Raw genomic sequence first — 15,694 nt, 5'->3', positions numbered from 1 at the left:
GATACAGTGCAGATAAAATGAGACGTTAGAGCAGTTTTGAAGATAAAATCTTTGATATGGAGAAGTAATGAAAATCAGAGTCTTCTTACTGAACAGTCGGAAAAAGTTCAATGAGAGAAAGATCATTTCTTCATGATGTATTTAATAATGTTAAACAATTACAGTAATGATCAAAATTTGGACCGGGAACAGCGCCAAGAAGTGAGGAGCGTTTAACCCTGGACTAACGAGCTCTCTCTAGGATCCTAGAATATCTCACATTTCTGTGAAAGCAATGATAATACAAAGAATTAGATCTTCCCAGTCTGAATATAATCCTCACATACCAATCTTTCGGTATGCCTTCAAAAAATAAAAAAAAAATATATATATATATATATATATATATATATAAATATATAATCGTCGTTGATAAGTAAGGAGACCTTGGTGGCCATGCGACAGACCAACACAACAGATTATTTGGTGTCGAAACCTATCTTTAAGATAATTTTTAATATTGAAGATAAAATAGTTAAAACTGTACACGATACAGAATCACTAGATGGATAAACGTCAGTAGATCGGGAAGGACCGTTTTACGAGGAAGCTCTACACAGTTTACTCTTCAGTCGAGCGTTGTTAATTTTTTTATCAATTCCCAATTTCACTAATTTTATTTGATTCAGAGGCTAACTTCTTTAAAACTATAAAATATATCAAAACATAATTCTAACTTCAGCTTCTCTGGTGTTCCACAAATATGTTGTAGGTGAGAGTATAAGTATAATTTTTATAGCCTATAACTTATTAATAGGCCTAAGTTATTGTAAACAGCTCTACTCAAAAGCAGTGTTCATTTGAAGTAATATTGCTATTCGTTCAGTGAAGTTTAGTAGCTAGTACATTACAATAGCGAATTTATGCGAGGCATATTCTGTTTGCAAATATTTAAACAATACTCTGATGTCTATGATACAATTAAATGTGCTGCTACATTTACATTGTTTTAACAAAACTATGTCATTTTATAAAATCCCATGTAGGGCCTACTACAGTTCAAAGTATGTTCAATTTGTTTACTTATATTTATGTAATTCGTGAAGTTCGTTTTTAAATAAAATATAATAATACTATTCACTCAGCACACAAAATATGGAGATCAATTTATTTACAGTAGATGTGATAGAAAAAGCTTAAGGTTTATAATTTTACTTATTGTATAGTAGTGACAGTCTTTTCAGCTCTTACATAGAGAGAAGTATTTTTAGTAGACGTGGTAAAGGAAACTGAATGATTTTTAATTAAAAAAAATAATCTAGATATATTCTAATTATTTATATTTACTAATGGTTATCACCGGAGACCGGAAGTTTAGGCATTATGAATCATTAAAATAGGCAGGCAAAAACGCATCATAAATAGCTAAAATAGGCAGGCAAAAGGCATACGCAATGAAAGGCAAATTGAGATTTTCGACTCGATGTTACAATTACTGTTGGAAGCAAAGAAATCTTCTTCCCAGTAGCCTTGGAAAGTGAATTTTTGTGTTTGGTTGTACTGATATGTTGCGATATGAAATATTTCTTTTCGTAGTTCACTGACTGCTCACATATTTTGCATGTAAGTACTTTACCGTCAGTACAAAATACGTCGGATCCAAAAGTATTAACGTAACTTTGCAATTTACTGCGTAAAGGAACACTGAATTTCGGTAACTTGCTGCTAGCTATAACAACGTCGTAATGAAAACTAAAAAAAAAAAAAAAAAAACGTTAAAAATATCGTTAGACCCGCACTCATTGTTGCCTTGTCAAATAAACACAAGCGATAATTAAAACGCTTACTGTTATACATTTTTGGACGGCAGCACTCATTGTTGCAAAGAGAATATGAATTGACTGAAAGACAATAATATACATTCGGTGAAGTCACTTTCATTGTAGCGGTTATAGAAATAAATTAAAATATACCTGTAGGTAATTTTAATAATATATTAATAAATAATAGATAAATAATCAAATAAAGGCAAAAAAACATGTATTTTGTAAATTAGGCATTTATATTAAACAAGGCAGAAAAGGGCAACATAAAACTGTGACGTTTCAATCACAAAGGTATAATTCGTTCAGATTTACTTTCAAAATGAAGATAGATTAACACATTTAAAAAGGCATTCTGCCAAAGCTCCGGTCTCTGGTTATCACTTTAAAATTTTTAATCTACATCTACAAAACAATTCATATTTCTATTCATTATGTCGATTTTTCACAGTAACAACATTATGAATCTAGTAAGTACGAAGGGAAAGGATATAAAAATTACATGGTACAAGTAACCCATTTAGTCAATGCAATCCATAAAACGAGTTTTTCATTGAATACAAATATAATCAATCCATCATTCGTAGCACAAAGATATTCTATGGAATTTTCAACACAAAAAAAAAGTTTGCCTTTCTGTTGCAAGAATCCTGTACAAAGCAAAATTTGTATTTATTTATAACAAAACATTAGAAAGAAAGAAAGAAAGAAAGTAAGAAAGAAAGAAAGAAAAAAAAGAAACAAAGAAACAAAGAAAGAAATTAAATATCCGCTAATTCGTATGTCTTCTCCAAGAGATAACATTCTAAAATTCTGAATGCGTATTTTAGGCCTGCATATAAAATATAAAATCAATCCATCATTCGTAGCACAAAGATATTCTATGGAATTTTCAACACAAAAAAAAAATTGCCTTTCTGTTGCAAGAATCCTGCACAAAGAAAAATTTGTATTTATTTATAACAAAACATTAGAAAGAAAGAAAGAAAGAAAGAAAGAAAGAAAGAAAGAAAGAAAGAAAGAAAGAAAGAAAGAAAGAAAGAAAGAAAGAAAGAAAGAAAGAAAGAAATTAAATATCCGCTAATTCGTATATCTTCTCCAAAAGATAACATTCTAAAATTATGAATGCGTATTGTAGGCCTGCATATAAAATAAAATCTGAGTTCTGAACGTTTCTTCTGCTGTGGTGTAATAACTCCAAGTCAAAGCTATGAGGTAAAGACTTGCATGTATCTATACTACAAAATCCCTTAAGCCTCGAAGGGCTCATTACGGAATACTAAGATTTCGAACATTTGTTGAAGGAATAACTCAGTTGTAACAACCTGTCGACTCTATATTCGGAAACATGTAGCAACTTTGGCAAAGAAAAATTGAGACCCTGTTCTTCGACCTTACAGGGAAAGCCTGGAGGTACGACACGGAATTACTACACAAGCAACTTGCTAATTGCTTGTCATATGGAAGGAATAAAGAGCACCACTCACCCAGAGTCTGTCCCAGCACGGTGCGTCCATCTTCGCCCAGGCAGGCGCTGCGAGCGTCGAAGGGGTTGGTGAACTGTACAAAGGCGTAACCCTTGTGCATGGAGATGCCTGCAGGGACACACAAAACCAACTCATTACAACACTAAGCTTAGTTAAGTTTTCTTCTTGTATGTAATATTCGTGGTGATTACAACAAACTCTAGCCTGAGCTTCCTTGCTGCCCCCGGCACTGCAGGCTACAAGCACAACGAGGATAGAGCCGTGCGCGCTTGTACTCGTATCTTGTAACAAGTAGCGTGCTCTGTGCTGGCTCGTACGCTAAGTTGCCATTTTGGCACTCTCCTACTTGAAACAAAGACCGACTCTTCTACAGGTTGTTGTATAAGAAGACATAAAATGATGTGACATCCGAAATTATTTTATATTTATATCTTAATTTTTATTTTTTATTTTAGTAGGTTATTTTACGACGCTTACTATCAGTAGCCAAGCGAGTAGAGCAACAAGTTAAGCAAGTAAAGAGATAGGTTTGGAAGTAAATCTCGAAAAGACAAAGTATATGATTATGTCTCGTAATGAGAACATTGTACGAAATGGAAATATAAAAATTGGAAATTTATCCTTCGAAGAGGTGGAGAAGTTCAAATATCTTAGAGCAACAGTAACAAATATAAATGATACTCAGGAGGAAATTAAACACAGAATAAATATGGGAAATGCCTGTTATTATTCGGTTGAGAAGCTTTTATCATCCAGTCTGCTGTCAAAAAATTTGAAAGTTAGAATTTATAAAACAGTTACATTACCGGTTGTTCTTTATGGTTATGAAACTTGGACTCTCACTTTGAGAGAGGAATTAGGTTAAGGGTGTTTGAGAATAAGGTGCTGAGGAAAATATTTGGGGCTAAGAGGGATGAAGTTACAGGAGAATTGAGAAAGTTACACAACACAGAACTGCACGCATTGTATTCTTCACCTGACATAATTTATTAGGAACATTAAATCCAGACGTTTGAGATGGGCAGGGCATGTAGCACGTATGAGCGAATTCAGAAATTCATCTAAAGTGTTAGTTGGGAGGCCGGAGGGAAAAATACCTTTGTGGAGGCCGAGACGTAGATGGGAAGATAATATTAAAATGGATTTGAGGGAGATGGGAAATGATGATAGAGAATAGATTAATCTTGCTCAGGATAAGGACCAATGGTGGGCTTATGTGAGGGCGACAATGAACCTCCGGGTTCCTTAAAAGCCAATAAGTAAGTAAGTAAGTAAGTAAGTAAGTAAGTAAGTAAGTAAGTAAGTATGAGGCTGGACTGAGAGGTGAACCGAAAAAATCGGATAATTAGTACCATGCAATATTTTCACAAATTAAATATTAATTTTGTAATTTCCTCCGTGGTCTTGTGTTCAACATGCTAGGTAGTGGCTTACAAGCAAACATTCTCATGGGGGCAGATAAAAAAGTTAAAGTCTTTTCTTCGACCATGTTAATAATGTCAAAGAAGTGCTTATAGGTGCCTACAAATTTTGGCCACTCGACAGCAATAATGAGGGCCGTAAAAAAATAAGTTCGCCAGGGGCCGTTTAACAGAAAGAAAACACAATTTCATTGCAAAAATTTATTCGAACAGACACAGCAATTGTTGAGCTATTTTTCAACATATTTCCCACCGGAATTAATTGTCAGATCATGGGATCGACAGAGAGGTACACACACTGGTTCCGATCCCAGGTGGCTGACTTCTACGACACAAGGACACAAAAATTGAACCTAAGGTATGACAAATGTCTCAGTTCCAGTGAGGGATATGTTGACAAATAGCGAACAATTTCTGTATCTGTCTCAATAAATCTTTCCATGCAATTGTGCTATTTTTCTGTAAACGGTCCCAGGGAAAATCACTTTCTGGACGGCCTCGTAATTGCGGTCGAGCGGCCAAAATTTGTATAAGCACTTCTTTTGACATTATTAACATGGTGGAAGAAAAAAATTAACATTTTTATCTGCCCCCATCAGAATGTTTGCTTGTTAGATGTTCACTATTCTAAGATTGTTTTATAGGTGCCATAGGAACTCCTTGTGTTGGCTGTAGGCGGAAAGGTAAGATGATAGACGTATAGTGTTTATTTTATTAAATCGTGCATAGTTGTAACGCGAATCTCGTATGTTGATGTGAGGAGTCATAGTTTCTCATTTACCAAGCTGTTAAATTATTTACACTTTGTTTTTCGATACTTGGTACAAGTTACCATTTGATATAAATTTTGCATAGAAGTCACACAGTACAGTCACTTAAACAGTAGGACAATACTGAATGGTGCACGGTTATGCAATTGTGTGGAAGTTCTTGGGGTGATTTCTCTGAAAGCAAGTATTGACTATTTAGCTAGTTGGGGAAAACATCCCCCCGACAAGTAACTCTTTCTGTTTCCGATAGCGGCTGCATTACTTCTATATATTCTGTAATGGTAAAGGCTTTTAATAATTCTCTCTAGAAAAAATACGTACAACATACTGTACAGTACATGACTTCATATTTTTCCTGCAGCAAAAAATATAAAAGAGCAATAGAAAAACAATCGAATAATCCAAAAATCGGTGACGAATAATCTGTACATTACTGTATATTCAATGCAATCCATAAAACGAGTTTTTCATTGAATACAAATAGGCTATAATCAATCCATCATTCGTAGCACAAAGATATTCTATGGAATTTTCAACACAAAAAATTTGCCTTTCTGTTGCAAGAATCCTGTACAAAGTAAAATTTGTATTTATCTATACTAATAATAAATCTGTAGCCGAAATTTTTTCTGGTAATTTTCGATTTTCCAAAAGTAATTGGTCCTAACATATATAATTAACCACCCTGAAACCGAAAATCGCTTTTTTGAAATTTTTGTTTGTATGTCTGTCTGTCTGGATATTTGTTACCTTTACACGTGATAATGGCTGAACCGATTTATATGAACATTGGAATATAAATTAAGTTCGTTGTAACTTAGAATTTAGGCTATATGGCATTCAAAATATTTTATTTAAAAGGGGGTTATAAGGGGGCTTGAATTAAATAAATCGAAATATCTCCCTTATTATTCATTTTAATGAAAAATATTACATAACAAAAGTTTCTTTAAAAATAATTTCCGATAAGTTTTACTCCTTGCAAAATTTTGATAGGACTGACATTTAATGAGATAAATGAGTTTCAAAATTACAATAACAACGCCGTCTAAGGCGGTGTAATGAAATAAAAAACAAATGACTTCGTCTATAAGGGGCCTTGGACAACAACAATCGAAAGCTATGAAATATAGCCTGCACATTCGTTTCCTGTATTTCCTAAAATAATTTTTGACCAAATGAGTGGTCTCTGGATCAAAATGATCGCATTTTAATTTTTTAAATACAATTTAAATTAAATAACATAATAAACGATTTATCCCTCTATCAAACACGAATGTTCCCTGGATCAAACGTCCTATTTTAATTATGTAATTACTTTATATATATTTCTAACGGGTGCAGCGGAGCGCACGGGTACGGCTAGTTTATAATAAAGCATTAGAAGTAGTATTAATTAATTTAATTATCTCGCCTACAAACTTCCTTTTTTAACAGACTCGTATATAAACAGAAAAATTCTAAAATTTAACAAATCCTTAGGCACATTAAACAATGTCATGAAACTTTCTCTCGTCCACAGACATAAACGTACTCCTCTAGGCTATATAAAACATAAGCTAGACATACCTCTGTTATGGGAGTGAAGCGTGGACTGTAGGAAAAAAACACAAACAGAGAATTGTTACCACTGAGTCGAAGTTCACGCACCGGATAGCAGGCCACATCAAGTGGGATCATGCAAGAAATGAAGATGTCCTATGTCAAAATAGAATTGGTACTTAATTATGATCATCAGTACCAGCATAACTGGTTGTAGGACATCAACTGCATGCCCAGAACAATAATCCCTAAGGCGATCTGCCTGGCTTGAATGTACTGTAACTTATCGGAGTATCATTAGAAGTAGTTATATTTGTCTCTCATTTGTTAATTTTGTTCTTTGATTTCTATGAATTAAAACAGTTATATTATCGGCTCTCTATTGATGTGAAATTTGGACTCTCACTTTGAGAGAGGAATAGAGGTTAAGGGTGTTCGAGAATAAGGTACTTATGAAAATATTTGGGGCTAAGAGGGATGAAGTTATAGGACAATAGAGAAAGGTACACAACGCAGAACTGCACGCATTGTATTCTTCACCTGACATAATCAGGAACATTAAATCCAGACGTTTGAGATGGTCAGGACATATATTATTGAATCCAGAACTATGTATGGGTCTACAGTGTTAGTTGGGAGACGTAGATGGGAGGATAATATTAAAATGGATTTGAGGGAGATGGGATATGATGCTAGGGAGTGGATTAATGTTGCTCAGAATTGGGACCGATGGCGGGCTTATGTGAGGGCGGCAATGAACTTCCGGATTCTCTAAAAGCTATTTGTAAGAAAGTTGTACCGGTAACTATATAACATAAGCTTAGAAATAAAGGTATTCTTTATTATTTGTTGAATACTGCTTGCAATAGATAGCCATAACTAATAATGAAAGACAAAATTGATTTAAATGTATGTTTAAAAAATATATAACCTTAAAGTAATGAAAACTTTCATGCATCAAACTAAAGTACGGTTAAAATAATGAGATTTTCTCTTGATTCCATAAAAACTACAAAACTCATAAATATGACCTACTATGTAAAGCATAGGGTAAACGCGGGTGAATCGGATTGGAGGACGAATCGGATCAGTTAATATAAATTGCTGGTCCTAGAGTGCGCTAGTGAGTTCTTGCTGATACCAACCTCTGAAGTCAAAGAATGCTAGTATTTGAGTTCGATGACCATAAGAAGTTGGCGTGTGTACGACCTGCTATTGATAAATAGACTACTTTTTATAAGTTTGAGGTACGTAGATGCTCTGAATTTGCCATTTTGTTATTTTTAGCTCTGGATTAAACAATTTTTTGAACACACATTATTAAAACTTACGCAACAAGTTATGTAGTAGGGAAGAACAGTCTCTCTTGATTCTATAACCTCACCTGATGTTCTCTTATTTGCTGCCAGTGCTGCCAATTTGCAAATATGTATTTCTGTGCATGTGCGGGCGAAACGGATCAGTGAATGGCGGGTAGTTTGAATTGCTTATTTTATATAGAAATGGCAATATTGTTTTTCTTTTTAAATTCCGGATGGGTAGACTTCAGCACGAGGAAGACCCAGACAAATCGCTTGTCTTCTCACTTCACCAGAGAACATAGCACAAATGAAGAAAAAGCAAGAATTAAAAAAGGAGAAGATAAATAGTAAGAAAACATGCAGAATGAACAGAAAAAATGTGCAAAGAGAAATTGAGGACATGATTGAGATTAACGATAGTGATGATGACGACGACGACGATGATGATGATTATGATGTGGAGGATGAGGATGTGGTTGTAGAAATAGACAATGAAGGGAGTGATGACATTTGCCAATTTTGTATGTTGAAATATTCTGATCCCAAGTCTGTGAAGAAAGGAGAATGGATCCAGTGCCAACGTACCACGAGGTGTGTGTGGGAGCTAAGGGCAGAAAGACGTTTATCTGTGGAAAATGTGTTTGAAAACAGAGAAACTAAGAAATGTGATTTTGATATTACTGAGCTTCTAATTTTGTATCTTATGGCATGAATAATAAGTTTCCACTGCTTTTTCTTTCAATCCGATTCACCCGCAATACCAATCCTATTCACCCGCCACTGGAGAATGATTCGGATCAATTTTAACAACCAATTAAATTGAAGAAAAATTAAACATAATAACTATTTCTGACAGACTGTTGCGTCAGACTTAAAGTTAATGAAATTATCTTGCAGTGGACAGTAAGAGACGCAAGAATTAACAGCGTATTACCACTTTTATTTGTAATTATTTTAAAAATGATCCGGATCACCCGCGTTTACCCTACATTTAAAAATTCTCTATTTATAGATTTTAAATGGAAAGACTAAATTCATGTGAGCTATACTCAGAAAATCACTTGGTATATAATTTTCCAAGTAATAAGTAAATATAATTTATTAATTTCAACTGGCATGTAAATGGTCAATAACTGTTTTGAAAATATCTACATATAAAATTACGTAAACATTCACTGAATTGAAACAGATCGGCGCTAAGCAGAGAGAAAGGCAGACATACAAGCTGAACTCCACAGTTATTTCTTGACATATGCGACCGCACATAAATAATTTGATGAACTGAATATATGAAGCATTTAATACCATTTTCAACAAATGCATTCATTACGACTATACAATGAAATAGTTGAAACAACTCTCTGCATTTAATTTTCATCTGAATGAGTTATAACATTAATAAAACTTCATTTTAGAAGTTGTGTGGCACACAAACAATACAAAAATATTTCATATTATAGTCTTGTAGACAAAACAAACCTCGTCTCTATGAACCTGTTTTTTACAATCCCAGCCTGCGTTGTTTGATGTGCACATAATATACGAGTTTTTCGTTATTAACTGAAGTCCTTTGCGACATACCGGCTGGGGAAAAGCAATTAAAACGCAATACAATTTCAAGTCCTTTAAATTGCGGTTTATCTCTCGAAATCGCCTATTCAAATACATGTAAACACTTTACAGTTCATAAACTATAGGCAGTTAATATTTTAGGATCATAAAGAAATACAAACTGTACTTCAAAAACCGTCAAGCTTTTGTAAATGAAAGGACAATTCTAAATTATATAAAATATTCATATAAGTAAATTTTGGGAATTGCGTAAATGTATACATGAAGTAAATGTATAATTTATATTAAAGCATAAAAATAATGTACAAGGAATTACTGAGGAATAAATTATTGAAAAATAATTTTCAAATTTACATTAAAATTAATTACATTTAACAATCTTTGTAGATATAAGCCTATCAAGCATCGCTGATCACCTCTTTCTGGCCAATGTCAAAACCATCAAGTGCAACTATAAACATTGGATGGTATTAGATAAATTTAAACAATAATTGAAAACTCCGGGGGAAAAAGGATGTAACATTGGATTCATTGGATTCATAATATATGTGATGTAGGTGGAAAAAGTATACTTAAAGCATCTATTTATGAACAATAAAGTATTGCGTTTATTAGCTGAAAAAACTTGTATCCTTGTATTGATCATGATATCCGTATTAGTGATAACTAGACTTCGTGGAATTGCCACGAGAATCGTAAGGTTTACTACGCACGTGGCATAGACTGTGTGAGAAGGGGGCGTGCAACGGATGGAGTATGCCTCTTATGTAAACACTGAGCAGTATACTACGGTTACAATAAAACTTGTATCCTGCATTCAAGAAATATATTGAATGATCATTGAAGTAGGAAACGTCTAAACATGTAAATACACAATTATTTTGTAGTAAGATATATTAACTCTTAAAATTTAATGTAATATACTCGCATCATCCTTGAATATGTGCATTGCAGTGAAGAGTTACGTACATTTTGAGTGACTGCAAAGTAACCTCCTCCGATGCTCACTTAAACAGTTTTTATTTTGGGAAAATGTACGTTCAATATCACACGATGTAATACGTACATATTTGAAGAACGGAAAGTCACTACTTTTTAGTACACCAACTTCAGATGTCTTGTCGTGACCTGATAGTACATCATTTATAGTACGAAAGTTGTCAATAGGCAGAATTTTTAGCAATAACGTTTCTCAACTTACATTTCATTTTTTCTTAAATTAGTGAATTGTTATTTTGAATAACGGTTTGTATTAAGGGCTTCTGAGAGTTGCAGTTTAGACGATTCTAACAGGATGCTGCTTTTGGACACGATTTTAAAATTAGAATCAATGAACAGAATATCTTCCAATAGCTGTTCAGAAGGCAATGATTTTACAGCTGCAACAGTGGAACTGTCTGTGCTATCCAATGCATCAATTACCTCCATTATTTTGCCGTAATATTTTGCATAATAATTAACAGCATCCAACCACGTTTTCCAACTGTTCAAGACTGGCTGCGGGGGTAAGGATATTCCAGGGGCAATTGTTTGGAACAGCAACACTCTCATTGTAGTATGTTTGATTGAATTCTTGTCTGCACTGAACAAATGTTAAGCTTTGACTATTCCAACCACAGTAATGCAAAAACAAGTGCTTACATAGGTATACATTAGCTGTAGCTGCTATATCTATTTGGACCGGTCACATCTCTTAACATGAACTGCTTATAATACGAGACCGGGAGGTCGCTCACCTCTTCTATACTACCGTACATAGGCAACCCTATTGCATGCTTCGTGTGGCAATTCAACGAAGTCTAGTGATAACTTTACTGCAGCAGTAAGGTTTGATGTCATGGTTACATAGTCTTTTAAATTTCTTCAGTTGTGGGTTTGGTGTTTCATAACTGAAAGCAAACATTAACAATTAAAATCTAAGAAAGTTGTTGATAAATCTTTGTTGCTGGAATAACAATGTTCATAATATTTTTTTTTTCTTTTCATACCTTTTATTTCTTTCTATATCTCTCTTCCGACCGGCAGATCGTCGCTTTCTGGTTCCGCAGAAGGGACCAAAGCAGAAGTCAATGAGAATGATATTTTCAGCATCATTTTCAGGAGCCAAACAAAGAAGATCTGTGCTTAAAGAAAAGCCGATTGACAAGCCTAATGATTTGTGCGGATCTTGCTCAGGAAATTTCGAGGACGCCAAGCATGGTGAAAGAAGCGTCAGTTGTGATCAGTAGTTCCATGAAATATGTCAAGGCCTTTCAAAATACCGAAATAACTTTAATTGTTTGGGTTGTAGGTATGAATCTGACTGAAGAATTTAAAATTTAACTGAATATGCCTAAGTATCTTGAATTGAATGATTATCACGAAAATACCCTTGTAGTATCACGAAATTATACCAACCATTTTTGAGTGCAATTTTTTTTTGTTTATTTGTATTGTTTGTTTGTAAATATTGTATAAATTTATTTTAGGTAAAAATTCTGATATGTAACGTCCTGTAATCTAAAAATGTACGTACATTAAACAATTTTTGTTTTAATTTTAACCTTACTTTTGCACCAAAACCTTAGTATCATGAAATTAGACAAGTCTGCCCGTAATGATTGAAAGAATTGTAGTTTAGTCCTTCAATGTGAAGAAATTTTATCAGAAGAAATGTAACATTGTACAATTCATTTGCAGAACGAAAAGTTACATTTGTTCGGATCAAATTTAAAGGACAAACTAAAACTCGTTCAATCATTTTTTATCATAAGACAATGCTCTCTTAAATTATAATGAGCATATTGGGAATTAAATCAATTACTTTCCAAAAAGACGCTATGAAGTATTTCATATAGGCTAAAACAATTTTTATATCGAAAAGTAGGTAAGCAAAAACGAGTAAAATTTCATTAAACTTTTTTACTTCACATAACTCCATGAAATTAATGACATTACTATTACGGTTGACCCTGTATATAATTAAATCTGACATTAACGTAATTCAAATCCGCCACTTTGTTAAATTTTTACACGGGTTTCATGTTTATAATAAATCGGTCTTCTCCTTCACAATTGAATTTTGTGTTCACTCTGTGTACAACGACATTGGATCGAGTGCTCGTCTCTGCGGAAGAAACCATACGGCTGTAACAGGAAAGAACATTCTGCGAATGACGACTTATCTTCCTATAACGTCCCAGCATGGGCGGGCGACGCCACGCGGTGTCGCACGTCGCATCGCAGGCTGTCTGTCCGGAAAGTGATAAAATCCAATATCAGCCGGCACAATGCCGGCGAGAAAGCCGTCGTGCGTACAAGCGTTGTGTTATAACTACAACCAGAACTACCACTACCTAAGTCCTCATCGCGCGAACATTCGAGAATTGAATTTCGTCGCTCGTTCCTCTCAAGAAGTCAAAGTCAGCGAGCATATCATTCGATTTGTTACAGCAGTTCCTCTTCCGGTTTCTTTTTATTCCTTCTTCTCTATCCGCACTCCTACTGCTTCTTTTGAATTTCATTTCGTCTTCTTCTCAGAAGAGATTCACTTTAATTGCGTCCGTTATATGGGCGGCGTTGGAGCAGAAGGGTTTAATATGCAATATGTATCATTTTTTAAGGAAAAATAATATATTTGAAGAAAGTATTACAACATAAGTGGATTTTGTATATTTTTATGCAACTTTATCACCACGAAATATATTATTCACAGCTACTGCCATCATTATTTCTTCCTGAAGACGATAAAATTATTCAGAGCGCTTCTTATGAATAAGAAAATTGCATTTTACAGACGTAGAAAAAGTATTGGAGTAAAGCACATTTCAAGATTTTATTTAAAAGGTTATGTGCTGCATATAACAAAATGCAATTTCAGAAGGAAAAAAGTAGTAAATTTCCTTCCATAGTTAAGTTGAGATTGGAAGAGAAGGTCAAGCAGTAAACGTTGGATTACTGTAGATTATAAATAAAATGTTAGAAGTGAAGTTCTCGTGATATAATAATGACTATACTTTGTTCCATAATATCTAACAAGCAACGTAAATACTGACGGCGGAAAGAGAAAGAAGGATAATTATTGCTATTGAACCAATGGCAGAGCTCTCATTCCACGCTTATCTTGAAGCTGGGCGGTCTGAAGCCTTCTTCCTCGGCCCAACTTCAATACAAGCGTGGAATGAGACATCTGTCATTGCTTGAATAGTAGTTATACTTCTCTCCTTCTCTTCGGGCAATATTTACATCGCCTGTCAGACATTATGGAACGAAGTATAGAGAGGCCATGGAAAATGTTTTAGATTTAACAAAAATCGGCTAGTGTTAAGAGCATGAAATATAGATTAGTATTAAATGATTCCTTTAATTACTTATTTTACGACGCTTTATCAACTGCTATAATTATCTAGCGTCTGAATGTGATGGTGATAATTCCAGTGAAATGAATCCAGGTTCCAACGCCGAAAGTTATCCAGCATTTGCTCTTAATGAGTAGAGGGAAAACCTCGGAAAAAACCTCAACGGGTAACTTGTACCGACTAGGATTTGAACCCAGGTCCGCTCGTTTCACGATCAGGCTTGCTAACCATTACTCCATAGCGGTAGATAAATGGATTTTTATTGGAAGGGTTAAGGCGACAGTCTGAGAAACAGAAATGGGACATCAAATATCAAATTTTGAAAAAAATCACATTTTTTGTCTTCAATAATTATTTGAATTTTTTTCCTGAGTAATTTTGTATATAGGCTATACACATTTTTTTATTTTAAATTACGAATTACGTTATATTGTGTGTGTCAAACGACCTTCCTGATCCCGCACTATTGCATAAAAACATAAACAGGCTATCTCTGGAACTATATAGGCTAATGACAAAGCAGGTTTTGCTTTCGCGTGTTTTGTAGCTGAATATTTTTCGTAAGTGGGAGGCATTGTTCATTGTTGTCGTCATCAACAGCACCGTATCCACGGATAAAGCGAGATAGTACTTGGCGAAAGGAGTCCAAGGATTAGTCAAGTGATCACTTTACATTAAATTTACATTTGAGAAAAACATGTGAAAAGACTCAATCACGTAAAAAGCCCAACCTAGAATCGAAACTACGTCCGAACGCAGCTCAGGATAGATACAAGCGTCTACCGCCTGAGCTACGACTGTTAGTTGCTTCCACTTTAATATCTTTATTTAAAATACAGTAATATCGGGTTAATTTTTAAGTTTAGCAAAATTTAATGTAGGTAAAGGCTGTTCACTTGCCATTTTATTATGTTTTATACAATCCCAAATTCTTTAGGTAGTGGTACTTCTTTCTGAGAGATTTCAACGCATGGCGAGGTGTGAAATTTCTGTATCTCTAGGGTAAATTATCTGCGTCTTTCTTACTGGGGAAATCGTCACCTATGCATTTTATTTGGCAACGAAAAGAACATCAATATCAGTTGATATTAAGCACTTTTTTTCTTCCTTCATACGACAGGAAAGAAGTGGTCACTGGTATAATTTAGAAGTTAGCTAGGTCAACTGAATCTCCGAGGCTATGCTTGGACGTGTGTTCGAATCCCATTGGGCTGACTGACTAGGTTTATTCCTTAGGTTTTTCCAAAAGACAATTAACAGGAATCCCATGTCTAAAGTTCGGAGCACTTCGCCATAGGGTCAAGTATGGCTATTATGGTACAAAAATCAATTTTTGCTGTAATTGTTCTATCAAATCATATAAATATTTGAAAAAAATTAAGTTATGTGATACTTTAGATACATATGTAGAATTTGGAGTGAAATTCATTTTTTATTTGTAATAATGGATAAAATTAAAACA

The 15,694-nt window shown here is 34.2% G+C and overlaps 1 protein-coding gene across 1 annotated transcript in view; it reads right to left on the bottom strand.

Annotated features, from left to right (window-relative positions):
• Positions 1-15,694, bottom strand: part of LOC138691892 (uncharacterized) — a 1,248,967-nt gene that overhangs the window by 488,202 nt on the left and 745,071 nt on the right. Inside the window, exon 4 of the mRNA XM_069814478.1 lies at positions 3,290-3,397. Coding sequence (XP_069670579.1) covers positions 3,290-3,397 — 108 coding nt within the window. The remainder of the gene's footprint in view (positions 1-3,289; positions 3,398-15,694) is intronic.

Source organism: Periplaneta americana, chromosome 16 (genome assembly GCF_040183065.1).
Source record: "Periplaneta americana isolate PAMFEO1 chromosome 16, P.americana_PAMFEO1_priV1, whole genome shotgun sequence".
Lineage (NCBI taxonomy): Eukaryota > Metazoa > Arthropoda > Insecta > Blattodea > Blattidae > Periplaneta > Periplaneta americana.
This window is presented reverse-complemented; position numbering and strand designations above follow the sequence as displayed.